General features: G+C 45.2%; 1 protein-coding gene across 1 annotated transcript; it reads left to right on the forward strand.

The window, feature by feature from the left end:
* Positions 1-3,367: 3,367 nt before the first annotated feature.
* T265_14411 (hypothetical protein) lies at positions 3,368-9,010 on the forward strand (the record flags this gene model as incomplete). The annotated part of the gene is made up of 4 exons (XM_009173512.1): positions 3,368-3,490; positions 3,559-3,695; positions 3,944-4,019; positions 8,657-9,010. 4 exons carry the CDS (start codon positions 3,368-3,370, stop codon positions 8,990-8,992), a joined length of 672 nt encoding a protein of 223 aa, XP_009171776.1.
* Positions 9,011-13,751: the final 4,741 nt, after the last annotated feature.

Consider the following 13,751-nt stretch of genomic DNA (forward strand, 5'->3'; position numbering starts at 1 on the left):
GATCCCCCGGTTAGTAATTTGAACGCCTAATCGTTCACGGCCGCGGGCAGGTGATCAGCAGTGTGATTAGCTCGCACAGGATACATAGCCAGCCTCAGAATCCACGTCTCATTGGGTATGAGCCAGCTCTCGGTGGTCCAGATTGGTTGGACGTTTGATTTTTTGTTTTCGATGGGTTCATCCAACAGTTCTCAGACTGTGTGCAAGCCGCTTCGTTTAGCGCTGTCCCCCTCCCTGTTTCGGAGGGGCAAATTGGATACCTTCATCTAATACTTAGCACTTTAAAAGATGTGGGGTCTTGTACCAATATATAGCGAACGCCCCTCAATCGTCAACTGATTTCTTCATTGTAGTTTTATAGTACTTATTATAGTAGCCTCCCTCCTCTTATTAAACAGTGTTCTTATTTTCACGTCACTTTGTCTGTCACTTGTGTTTGCGAACTTCCCTCCTCGGAAATATTCCACTATCGTTCCTTAAGCAATGTTTCCAGATCTTTTTACTCATCGTGAGTTTCTTTGGGATTGCTGACGTTTCCACACTTAACAAGTACGTCAACCGGCTTTTGGACTAATGCTGCATTTGCGAATTTCTCTTGAATCAGGTCGAGATGGACCTTGCTATTCAAGCATCCTTCATGAAGTAGAAGGCATGTTTAGTCCTGTCATTCAACTAATTTTCCGAAGCGATCTGTGAAGTGCCAGTCAGTAGCAACAAGCACCATATAATTGGTGTGTGGATTGAACCTTTCACTCGTTGTCCAACACTTTGGCCAAGTACTTCAATCCAAAATGGATCCGGATACTGTACAAGCCGCAGGATCTAATCTGCCTACTGCCCGGTGTGCAGTACACTTCTGCGCCCTAACCGCATTTTTTCGAAAACTCTAGGGAATACGACTGCATTCGTTAGTTTGTTCAACACCAGACTGTAAAATCGAATGTTCCTGTTATGTTCTCTACTAATCAGTCAATCAACCTTGTCAGTTACACACGAAATTGAGAAGACAAAAAGCCTTGAGGAAATTATACTGCAGCAACTGAACAGCCAATATCGAGATTCGAAGAATCAAGAATGGAATGGAACAAAACAGTCCAATGAAAGGCTGAAATAGAGAGAGAGAAATGTTGAGCAATATGTTCGTTAGGAGTGCCTCCTAACACCTCCCCTTTGAAGTCATTGTTCGTACGACTGGAGTTGTGGGTTCAGTTGCATTCGTATGACAGGCTTTCTGATCCGATCGGTCCATCTTCTGGGTGTACAACTTTTGGAAATTTCTGGTTCATTCATCGGCTCTGGAGATTTTGGCTTTTGAGCTAACTCAAATGTGTCGAGAAGAGTCTCCAGTGGAAGAACAGGGTCGAGTGTAGGTGCCGCTGGAAGATAGGAAGCGCGTAGCTGATTGGCATGACGGACCCAGATAGAGGAGCCTACATTTACCTCATAGACAACTCTTCCGGCCCGGCGCACAATTATTCCTTGTGTCCACTTTTCCGCGCCACCACGATAGTCTTTCGCTAGCACAGATTGGCCAGGTATAAATATGTTCTTTGTAGCACCGTCGGTTGAACTGAGCTTCCATATTTATGTTTCTGCCGGTTTGCGAATGTGGTGTTGGACGGATGACGTCAACGGGTAAGCGGACCTTCCGGTTCATAAGTACCTCCGCCGGGGACTTACCATGTGGAGCGTTAACATTTGGTGTCGCCCTGTAACTCAAAAAACTTTGCCGGAGTCTTTTCAACATGCCCGCTCGTCAGTAGAATAGTTCAGTTCATGTGATCGATATGTTGTTCTCTTTGTACGTAGTTGGGAACCCTCGTTACAATCGACAACTCTATCTGTTTTGAACTCGCCGCCAAATTGTGTTTTCTTATTTTCACAAACTGGTCTTTCTTCTCCGGCATATTTTATCTCCCTGGAATTCCAAATTTTTTGGTGGGATTACACCACATAGATTTCATTTTGATCGACGGATCTGTGAAAACCAAGCTGGGTTCCGTCTTGAAAAAGGATGCACCGATCATATTACACACATGATCGTCAGATTCTCGAACAGTGACATCGCTTCCAGAAACCTGACTTGCAAGTTGCTTTTGATTCTGTGAACCGTCAGGCACTAAGCCAGTGTCTATGAGGCAAAGGTTTCCCCATCAATTCTCGACTCTCTTTAGGGCGCTGTACGCCAACTCCTGCGTACGTGTGAAGGTCAACGGAAGGCTCTCGCCAGAGTTCATTACATCGATCAGCATCATGCGAGGCTGTCCTCGTTCGACTTTCCTCTTCAACTTCGTCCTTTATACGATTATGGGAAACTCACTCCTAGACTCTAAGACATCTAGGGACGAAACGCTCCCTGGACAGATTTTGAGTACGCAGGCGACCTACCTTTTCTTGGGTCTGATACTGTCATAACGCAAACAATATTAAATAATAATAATAATTCTGCCTCATGGTTTGGCATGCGTTTCACACCTGCAAAGTCTAAAGTGCTGCTGCAAGACATGGTAGGCTCGAACCCTAGACTCATGCTTGCAGGAGGTAGGAGACAAATTTTTCTACCTGAGCTGTGTTAGTCCTGTCAAAAGTCTTTCAGCATTCCACTATTAACGTCTTTGGAGTATTGTCCCAATCTGGTGCGAACACCGGATCAGCAATGCTGAAGTACGTTGAATGGCATTCGGAAGAAAACCCGTCCACGATAGATCACTGAGCGGCTGATCACGCTGCATAGGTTGCGCTGTCTCGGCCACGTGCTCCGTATTCCAGTCGACCGAATTCCTCGAAGAGTTCTGTCTTCAGAACCACGCGAAGGGTGGAAACGAGCCAGGGGAGTTCAAGCAATGACGTAGCAACAAATTATGGAAATCATTACCAGCAAAATTAGCTCCGTTGGTCATTGCCTTTTACCTGGATGGCGACCTCGAGGCGAAACACATCAATGATTAGAGACACTGTCAAACGGCCCAGTTGTGCCTTCAGTTGCACTCAATCGTCAAGCTGTTATTTCTAATCCATAGCTCCTCTCTCGATCTCCCCATTGAAAAGTCCACTGCCTTAATTTTATCAGCTCCCGCCTCCAATACTCAGCTATCCAGCCCATCTCCCCAAGTCATCGATGGACGAAACTGTGATAACCATAATCACAGTACGGCAATTACGCGGTTTTTATAGCTGATGATGGTAATGACGATTAACGTGGTTGTTTCCTTGGTCGGCGGCTTCAAAATGATTCATGGTGCTATGTCAAGCCGGAGGGGGTTATGTCGCTAAACTTTGAAGAAGCTTTGTGGCTTGCCGCAAACTGTTGATGCTCTACTAGCAGTAAACGCGTATTTCAGTCAGGTGTTGTGCACAGCCATCTTAAATGCTGTCTGTCGGATACATACAGAACGGTGTTGGTTCATTTTCGAAAAGGAAATTACTCACAAGGTTGCTGAAAATGCTTCGACAGCCCACGACCAGTTTCGCCATTCTTGGGGCTCATCAGGTAGGCACAGTCCCCGAGTTTCCGTCAACTTTATGTTCTAATTGAACCCAAATCGGACCGTTTTCGAGAAATACACTCATTTGCAAATCAATTTGTTTCATGTTACAAAAGGGCGTCATGTGTCTAGTTGCATATGCCGAACACCACCTTACTTTAAATCAACTACCAAAAGGCACGATTTTGAATTAGTTGCGCATCAGAGCCAGTGTGCTCGTGTAGAACCTCGACTAGTGAAGCATTTTTAGGAAAGTCCTTATGTGGCGGTCAATTGTTTCTGGATAAACTTAGGTTCATGAAACAGGGCTTACCAGTTGGTTGTTTAGATGGCTGAACGAGCCGTTCTGCCTGATCAAAGACCGTTTTCAAATCACTTCGGACGAATCGTTGATATTTCATTGATTACTACATTTTCAATCTATTGAAACTCGACATTGTCATCCCGTTCCTTTGTAGGCTTGACATCCGGATCACAAACTGCTTTGTCACGCACATGGAACATGGATCAGTGGTGTACTTTGCCATTCTTAAGGTATGTTCATAATTTTTACCCTTCGCTGGTCTGTCTCTAACTATCCACTTGGTCGGCTTAACCTTCTACGTGGGCGTGGTGCAAGACAAACCGATTAAATTTGAGGAAGTCTAAAAGAGGGTCTGATATTAAGTCGAGATAACACCCAGTTTACAAACAAATCACAGGACTTCCTGCTTATCCACAAGTGTCGTACGCTGGTTCCTCATTGGATTTTATCTTTCAGACCGAACAGCATTGTGGTTGTGTTGAGGGTGCAATCCCCTTCGAACCGCTGCATCTTCTTCAAATTGGGATAGGCGAGATCATAAGACTCTGTACACTTCAAAGCTTTTTCCTCGTAGGTGCTGTCGTAGGGCGTATCACTGACTGAGATTCAAATTGGGATAGGCGAGATCATAAGACTCTGTACACTTCAAAGCTTTTTCCTCGTAGGTGCTGTCGTAGGGCGTATCACTGTGCTGATTGAGATACATTAGTAGTCCCAGTTTATCCAGCCATTATTTACTATTCAGCTATCCTATTTGCAGTCATTGAAACAACTATTGACTAGATGTTTAGTTCATAGTTATCGAATCCTTTTCTCCTGGTCGAATAACCAATCTTATGGATGTTTCATGGCCATTCAAATACTTGTTAATAGTCGTTCAACTGTAACACCCTTTCGGTGCCCAACTGCCATGCCACCCGAAGGAAACACAAGGGCTGAGATATTTCCAGGTTGCCTAAGTTTAGCCAGGAGAAATCGTCTCCGAAACACGAACATTCCGGTCAGTAAATTCGCGCTCTAACCATTGAACTATCTCGTGTGAGCAGTGCTCAGTCTGTCTTTGCATTAGAAGCACGACCACTGAATGGGCAGAACGGAGATATGACGAATCTGGGCCATCTAAACTTGTGTAAGAACTAACGATGACACGCAAAACCTCGGGAGTTTGGAGTCCAAACATCGTCGATATGACGAGGTGTCCCGAATCAACGAGGCCGAAAAGGTTCCTTGAGTGCGATATCAATCAGGAGTTGTTACAATACGTCTTCACATTGGCCGCCAACTTCCGTTCTAAGAATTGATACACATGCTGTTTCCGAAATGAATACGAACACATTCAAACACTGGAATAAAAGATTGAAAGAGTTCGAGTCGTACTGAAGAGACAAAGTACTGGGTCTTGAGTCACTTGCATGATGCACCAAAAGAAAGACTAGACTTCAACCACGGGAGTTTGTGTTAGTTGTTTCGTAGCTGTTTAGGGTGTGATGTCTGCCAATGATAAATCTCATTTGGTGGTTCCAAAGAGGAAGCGGACGCTGGTGCCCTAAATGCCGTCCTGCTGCGTTCGCAGGACAAAGTGGGATCTGTGAGTTCGTAACAAGATAATGCCATGATACACAGCCGACATGATCAGCGTAACGTCACTTCAGGGACCCGAATCAGCCGGCTCGCTATTCAAATCTAACCCCCATCCAGAACGTCTGGGATCTAGGTGCGAGATACATTTCATACACCGCTCGAAGTGGGGTCTATTATCTTCCGGGGACAGGCGAAGATTGAGGTTGAAGTTCTTCAGTGTCATAACTAATGCAGGTTGTTGCATCCTTGCACCTATCAGACACTATCAATAAGTCAATTTTCCTCTACAGCTATAGCTCACTCCACATCATTCCGAATATCTTTGTTCCGATCGTCTGAGAGGCTCTGAAATGCTGTTTTCCAGTGGGATTTTGTGCGTCTCTGAAAGATTTAATGCTTGTAGGACGGCAGGTATAAATGGGTGTTTAATTGGATGGTAACGCAACTTATCATAGTTTCAAAGTGATTGCGATGAAGGAAATGAGAGAAGCAGGCAGTGATGAAAAACCTTGCATGTGTTTAGCAGTGAAAATGTGAGAGCTGTTCAGGAATCTGATAAAATTCCTTCGAGAAGGGTGGTAGGGAATTTCCAATAACGGTAGTCGCATCCTCAGGGGGTAAAATTTGCCCAATTCATACTTGACGTTATTTTCACTTATCGGTCCGTTTACTGAAATCTGTCGGTTACTAGATTAGTTGTGAATAGTTTTAGAATGAATTTTATGAGCTCACAACCAGTAAACCGTCGAATGAGTTCAGCTTTGGTCCACACCTTTCCATCAAAATCCTGTTGATTCAGATTTCCGATCACAGCCGTTGAAAACCATCTGCTTTTATTGGCCCCACAGCTGTCCGTAAATCATACGTTCAACCGTACATGTGCTCGAGATAGCTCTGTGGTTAAGGTGCCAGCTAACGGCCCGGAGGTTCCGAACCCAACCTCAGTATCACAGCTGCTCCTAACTAGGATTGGGCAACCTGACAGTATGTCAGTCCTCATGCTTTCATGGAGTGGCGTGGCTGCTAAGCACCTAGAGGGCAACTTGCCTGCTAGGTTCTGCAAGTTAGGTCGATCTGTTGAGAAGGCGAGAAGCACGGTAGATCTGTTTAATCCTTACTGAAGACTGTCAACCGCGCACATCTCAAGAATTTCACTTGAAAACCGGAAAACTCTTCCGGCTGGTTGTTACGCATGATTGGAACTGGTAGGTATATACTCACTTGCAGAAAACGTAAACAATGCTACCAGTCCCATGTGCCTTTCTTGCGAGGAGCTGTCAGTATCCAGCCAGGCATTTCTAACCCAGTTAGACTGCTCATGTTTCCCCGTTGAACGTTGATATTCAATCACAGGATAACCCGCATGTAGTTGCTTTGTGGCTAATTCGGCCGCTTGGCTCCAAGTCCTGGTTGAACTGTGGTTGAAATGCCATCAAGTGACATTGTGCTCTCGGTTGTTTCTTCGTACAGTCTGTCACCTCCGGATGACCAACGTGTCGTTCTGTTGGACAGGTTTGGTTTATTAAACCACTAACTGTTAGTTGTATGTGTCAACTAACCATCCATAATTCGTGGCCTTTTCATGAGTGTAGTGGTCAAAACAGCCGCCTTATGTCCGCGATTCATAGCTATTTCAGTGCAGCTGACTCGCCGTTGTTCTCAACAACCCCGTTGGTTGGCTTTTATTTATGGAATTCTCGACCAGAGCGCGCACAAATGCTCAGTGTATTCCGAATAGCTATTTCAGTGCAGCGGACTCGCCGTTGTTCTCAACAACCCCGTTGGTTAGCTTTTATTTATAGAATTCTCGACCAAAGTGCGCACAAATGCTCAGTGTATTCCGAGTTAACGCGTCGACTCCAGTCGTGAGTGGTGCCAATAAGCACGTTAAATAATGGAGAGCATTCGGCAGTGAGCTGCCTTCCCTACTGAGGAGTGATAACTCCTTTCGAGGGGTTCTCGAATACCGAAGGAACGTACTTAGACGTGTCGGCCATCCCCGCAAAGTATATTCAATGACCACGTCTGTGGTTGTCATGGCGGATGTGGGTATCGCTGTACTTGTGAGATATTTCCACTCGTTAGCTAGGCAATTGCATGAGGTACTCTCCCGTTCTCTGCACACTCCCTGTGGCTGTAAAAACCGTGTAGATTTTCTTCCCCTGTTTACAATTAAAGTGTTTATTTATAAATGTGTTTAGACTTCAGACGATGTGCAGTCTAACGCCCCTGGTGCAGACGAATTGGCGCACAAACTGGAAGGAAAAGACAAAATACTGAAGCATGCGGTGCATCAGACAGCTGAATTTGCCCCAGTGAGGCCATGTCGCTAGAAGTGTGATATTTCATGAAGTGTGAATCATGTCACGCATAAATGTTGCCATGCGATTGTCATCAAGTCCCGAACCAGCTGTTTGTTGGAACCGTTTGTTGTAGAAAGTAATAAATTCATATGACTAACCTAGTGACAAGGAGGTCTTCCGGAACCGCTTCTCTCTTCGTACACATGTTACTGTTGATCACAAAGCGTCGTTATCACATTGCGTCTTTAGCGGCTGGGTCACTGAGTACAAGTCTCTTGATTTTTCGATTTAGGCATTCCTTCGTAAAGTTCCTTCAAGTTATTGGATACTCTTTCTACTGACTTTGTTAGTTGAAATTTGTCAAGCACTTAGGCACTGTTATATTTTGTGGGACGTGATCAGGGCGGTACACTTGTTACCCGTTTGACAGAAACACTAAGCAGATAGCAAGCAACTGCTTAAAGAAAAACATCGTTCAGCTGTAGCACCTTTTCGCTGCCTAGCTGCCATGCCGCACGGAGGAGGCACGAGGGCTGGGATACTGCCAGGTTGCCCAAGCCTAGACAGGGAAAGTCGAGAGGCAGAGGTCGGGTTCGAGCCACGAACCTTCCGGCCAGTAAATTTATGCTCTAACCACTTGGTCCATCTCGCCCCCAAGCAACTGCTTGCTAACCAACTGTGGCTCTCTTTTGGCCCGTAACTGTTACACAATCAGATATTTCACAGAACTCATCCTCCTACTGACAACTTTCCACTTTCAGAACAGATTTCACACTGAAAGCCTCGCTTTTGCGATCCATCTAAGTTCCATTGACACATGCCTATGCGAATTTCTATTCAGATGGTACTTATGGCAAAAAAGATTTCATGCACTAAAGATCTGCTTATGCTGTTATCGAGTTACGTTTACAGCTTCCCCCTTGCATCGCCAATACCATTGTTGTAGCGCTTTTCGAGTTCACGACTTTCATCTTCCATTTCAGATACTTCTACCACTCCTGTGTTTAGGGATAATCAGTTCAGCCATTCAGACACACGGAAACCAAGAGAGCTCAGCTCCGTATCAAGCTCTTGTTACTCTGACCGGATGCTGCACCATACTGTCAAACCTCTTCATCGTGCAATTCTTTGTGTGGCTTCGTGATGCAGGCAGTTGGTTAGCGATCGGGACTAGTATCGCTCATTATGGCATAGCAATGGGAATCAGTCTTCTTACATTTGTGCTTTTATTTGTTGGGCTGGGAATGCTTCGTTTGGAATCCCCAATGAAACTTTGTATGTTTTCTCGACAGTCGTTTCATACAATTGATCCACTGTAGAATCAAAATACATGTTTGATTGCACATCTGGCCCTCATCATTCGTACTACTATTATGGGTGCTCTGAGTTCTAATCCGGTCTAGTCAGGCATTGGAAAGTGTATATCTGGGCTCTTGTCTGCAGTGGTCTGTTTGGCAGAAACGGCGCAACTGTCTCGTAATGTATGGTGTGCGATCGGTCGCGCTGGTGATCGTTTGAGGCACCTCGTTCCCTTTTGGACCGTTCAGCTTCCAAACATCAGGTAGTATGGGGCGTCCTAATGTTTCCAAAGCCATCTAGTTGGTTTGGTTCCTCGTTCAAGAAGAATAGCCCGTTTCCGTACACCTTGTTGGTGGATTGTCATGGATGTTATTTAACGCGACCACTATTCTTAAGGCTGTTAGATATAGACTGACATGCGATGACTGAAGGATTAACTCTTATTAGAGAAAGGAGAAGATTGTCTCTTAAGGCGCTCACTTTTGCAGGATTGCGCCCAGGCCCGCAACTCATTAGGAACCTGTCGTAATCCCTAGGGTAGTGGTAGTTCAGAAGGTATCTTTTTAACAGTTTCCATATATTTTGGCTTAACACTGTCTATATCTAGGATTTCCTTTGAAAATAACATGCGTTAGTGGCAAGAAAGCGTAGTTCACAGTGCACTGAGTGTGGTGCACAAATGCTTATAGTTATACGATCGTCATATTTTCCTGAGTTCGAGAACTCCATCTTTGACAACCTAGTCAATGCTATTTATCCCCAACTTCCGACGACGTTGACTGTAGGTTGGTGGAAAGGCCGAGTACAGGTCTGACTGGTATTAGGAAACTTACACCTAGCATCGTGATCCCTTTTATCCTTGGCAATCTCCAATACATAACAATCCTATCCCCTTGAATGCTTGCCAGCTCACCACCGGCCGACTACGGTGTCACCTGCAATTCAACCACTGTGTTGAGAGCCGTCTACTCACATTCCACCCCCTCTTACCCAGCTTCATGGACAACTACACAACTAGATATGACATTCTTGATGTTTAATCCTCATCGAAAGCATGACATGAGTGTTCAAAACTGATAATTTGCTACCGTATGACCATGGTCTATTTGAAAACCTTATTTGAAGAAAAGAATTGAAGTGTACGGGGATGTGATTGATTCTACCTTCCACAATCATTACAAGGTGCATACCTCTCCAGACATTCATTCAAGCGATCTGGATAGAACCAGACAAGAACGCCAGGGACACCACCTAGCAGCCGTATCCTGCACAGCGTCCAACCAGGCGCAGTGGGGGGTAGAGAGGTCCCCATCCTGAAAGGCGAGCAGCACGGATGGCACCCAAACGCGGAATATCTCCCAACCCTTCTGCCAGGTCAAAGGTCGAACACCTCCATCTTTCTGCTACTAATAAATGAGCACGGAAAGCAGCTCTTAGCACTATTTAGCTAATACACGGCCATCGTATTCACATTCGGCCACACTTGTTCCCATAGTCCGTATACAAACATTCCCTACCATCTCAAATTGGATGTCGATTGTCGTTCCTGAAATCGGCCAGTGTAGCTCTACTGCAGTGATCACAAATTGTAACCACTCTTAGCTGACTGCTGCTTCGGGTCGCAGTCTAACTTATACTCAAATTCCCCAAGCAGGCTCTGAAGATTTTCTCAGTTTGGGTCCCCAACTTAGCCAAAGCTGTCCTATTATCTCGTTTAAACGGCAGTGATGAACAACCCTCAGTGGACGCGAAAATGTCCCCCGTCAACGCTGGTCACAATTTTTTATGATTCTTGGTCCAGTCTTAACATCCCCAACTTACCCATTCGAGATTTTCACGTGCGGGTCTGTCCACGAACTTAAGTACGACGTCGGGATAACGATACCGCGACTGCCTTACGTAATCTGATAGCTTGCCCATAGTTCGACCTAACTCTCCTACTTCCAGAAGATGCATGTTGTATGGATACAGTTGTGCCCGAAATCCAAGGTACTGACCACCCTTCGGCTCGTACTGCCAGCAAACCTAGTAATACTTCCCACAGGACCATCAAGAAGTCAGTATACCGGCGTACGTAAAGCCTTACCGATAGTGTACTGACTGTCAACCGAATTTACTAGTTGTGGCGAATTTCTTGGCCTCGTCTGGCTGGACGCCCGATGCAACGATAGGAAAGTTATTCCAAGGAACACCGCTATAAGCTGCTCCATTTCGTGTTTGTGTGGATAAAAATGTCAAAATATTTGTTCGGGTACGCTTTCGAAGGTAAAGTTGAAAACATGCTAGGACAAAAACTTTTTCGCGGAACTTCCCACCATCTTCATGGAAACATCATACCATTAAAAACGTGGATGCCGCGTCCAAAGTGGATCTTGGGTACGTCTAAACATATTTTAGCAAAACTGCGTCTCTGGATAGATTCCAAGGTACAGACCTAATACCGTCAAACGCTCAAAAATTTATGTAAAAGTTTTCTCGGTCCAGTTTTTGATTTCAGAGGGGATGTACTCCACGAATTGGCAAGCTGGTCCATTTGAGCTGAAACTGAAAACCGCAGCTGGCCGTGGACGGTTTACCTAATGTCCAAGGTCACAAAAAACTCAAGTGGAGAACAAAACGAAAAGTTTGCAGTGGAGACAAACGGCAATTTTCGTCTTTAAATTCTTGTTCACATCGTAAATGGGCAAACTGACTGGTGTCATTGTTGCAGGGAAGTCAGGTATAAAAGATATTTTGAGGGTAGAGATAGTAATAATGCATAGTGCCAAACGAACGGCGTGAGTAAAATCGTTGGAGATATGGGCGGAGCAACCTGAAATTTCAGCGCGAAACCGGGATGGTTAGATCCGAATGAGGCGTTCAGCGGATTAGAATGAGATTGTCCCAGATGTGGTTGGGGCTAGGCAACCATCATGTTCGGAGTGAAGGTAAAGGAATGAGTGAGCGAAAGCGAAATGTCAAGAGAATGAGATTGTTGCAGATGTGGTTGGGCTAGGCAAACATCATGTTCGGATTGAAGGTAAAGGAATGAGTGAGCGAAGGCGAAATGTCAAGATTAAGATGAAAATGGTTGCGGGTGTGTCGTCACACTGGGTATGTCCAAGTTGAGTCATCGGTGCGCTGACATGCCTCTGTTCCTGGAAAGCCCCTTGTTGGACGTCCAGTTTGCGATAATCGGACAAAGAATTCACATCCATTTGGCAGCTGGACTTGGGTTATACAGAGAGGTTGACGCAGGCAAATCCAGGCCAACTTGAAATCAAAGGTGGTTCCGATTCGTTTTGAATTACATGTAAACGCGGGATCAGGCTTTGCTATTTTTGGATGAAATTACGAAGATTAGTAATCGAGCTTACAAGGTACAGTTTGGGTGCATTGATTTCGATTATCCTTCAGCCACTCATTGGTTACTGCATGTGTGGTTATGGCATGGTGGCTGGTGTTCCCTATTCAGTCAAAAAGTCTCGACAAAGAGCTTCTCAAGCACCGTGGGACGCGCCAAAATTTCTAGCCCCACGTTCCCTGACCATTGGAAACATCATCAAATTAGCCAGGCAGCACAGCTCCTAGGTGACTTGCATCATATTCAGCTGGATTCTTCGGAACCCTAATCTTGTCCGAACAGGAACTTGGGGTGTTTGTTTTTGCAGCTGAAATCCCAAAGAGCATACAGGTTGTTGAAAACATGGCGTGTGCGCTCACGTTACAATGCGCGGCTGCTACTCAGATAGCAAGATGACCGCTGATTATGACCATGGGCACTGTCACTAGGCTCTGTCAATCTGCGTCTTCCTGTAATATCCTGTGGGCACTTCTAATTAGCACGATCGTGCTCTCCTCATCTAAGAAATGATTTTTCTCTTCTGAAAAACTACAACAGCATCTGTAGGCATACCACTTTAAGATGCCGGGAACTACGCACTGCAAAACGCCGAGGAATTTGTTGCGCCCTCATTAAGTTGCATTGATGGTCATGTAGAGCACAAGCGTTATAATGGTGGGAGATATTTGGACCAAAGAAGAGCCGCGATCTAAAAGATCAAGGGAAAGTTTGCCTTATCAAGAGTGATCGCTAACACATTTGATACTGAGCCCTTTGGACGAATCACTACAACAAGATTTCTACAGGAAGCAGCGCGTTATCAGCTCCCCAACAGCCAGGTCGTATCTGAAGACCAAGAAGTTTCTCTTTGATTAACCTGCAGCCAATGTTTTTTTTCACTTTGCGCTGGCTCTGCGCAGTTCATCCTGCGGCAAGGACTATTTATGCATGTTATTTGATGCATGATTATTGTGCAACCGAAACTTACAGCCCTACTCTGCTGTGTATGAGACTTGTTTGTTATTAGAACCAAGCGCATAAGGTGATCGTCTTTAACGTGCTAAAAAAATTGGAGCAAAGCTGAGACAATTTACTGACCCTATAGTATGGCTGACCCTGACTGAAAATCAGGTCTTCTGTGGGAGGAACTGAGTACGTATCTGGACTGGTCAGCTGGTCATTCTTGCTTGCCCGAGAGGCGGGTAGGTCAGTCAAAAGTCGGTGGCTTGTTTGTTCATAGAATCTCTAATATGGTAGCAGAATTGTTAGTGATTTGCAAGGCAGTGTGACAAATAGTGGTAGCTTTGGTACGTTTTCCTTTTCGATCAGCTGGCAGTTATTCCGTTTGCCGGTCTTGACAGTTAACTTTCGGATGTTCCATCGACCATTCGCCGGCTGCTTGTAGGCGATCCAGTGTAATTACAGAAAAACGATGTGACAAGCTGAGGATCACACAA

Source organism: Opisthorchis viverrini (genome assembly GCF_000715545.1).
Source record: "Opisthorchis viverrini unplaced genomic scaffold opera_v5_190, whole genome shotgun sequence".
In the NCBI taxonomy this organism is placed as follows: domain Eukaryota; kingdom Metazoa; phylum Platyhelminthes; class Trematoda; order Opisthorchiida; family Opisthorchiidae; genus Opisthorchis; species Opisthorchis viverrini.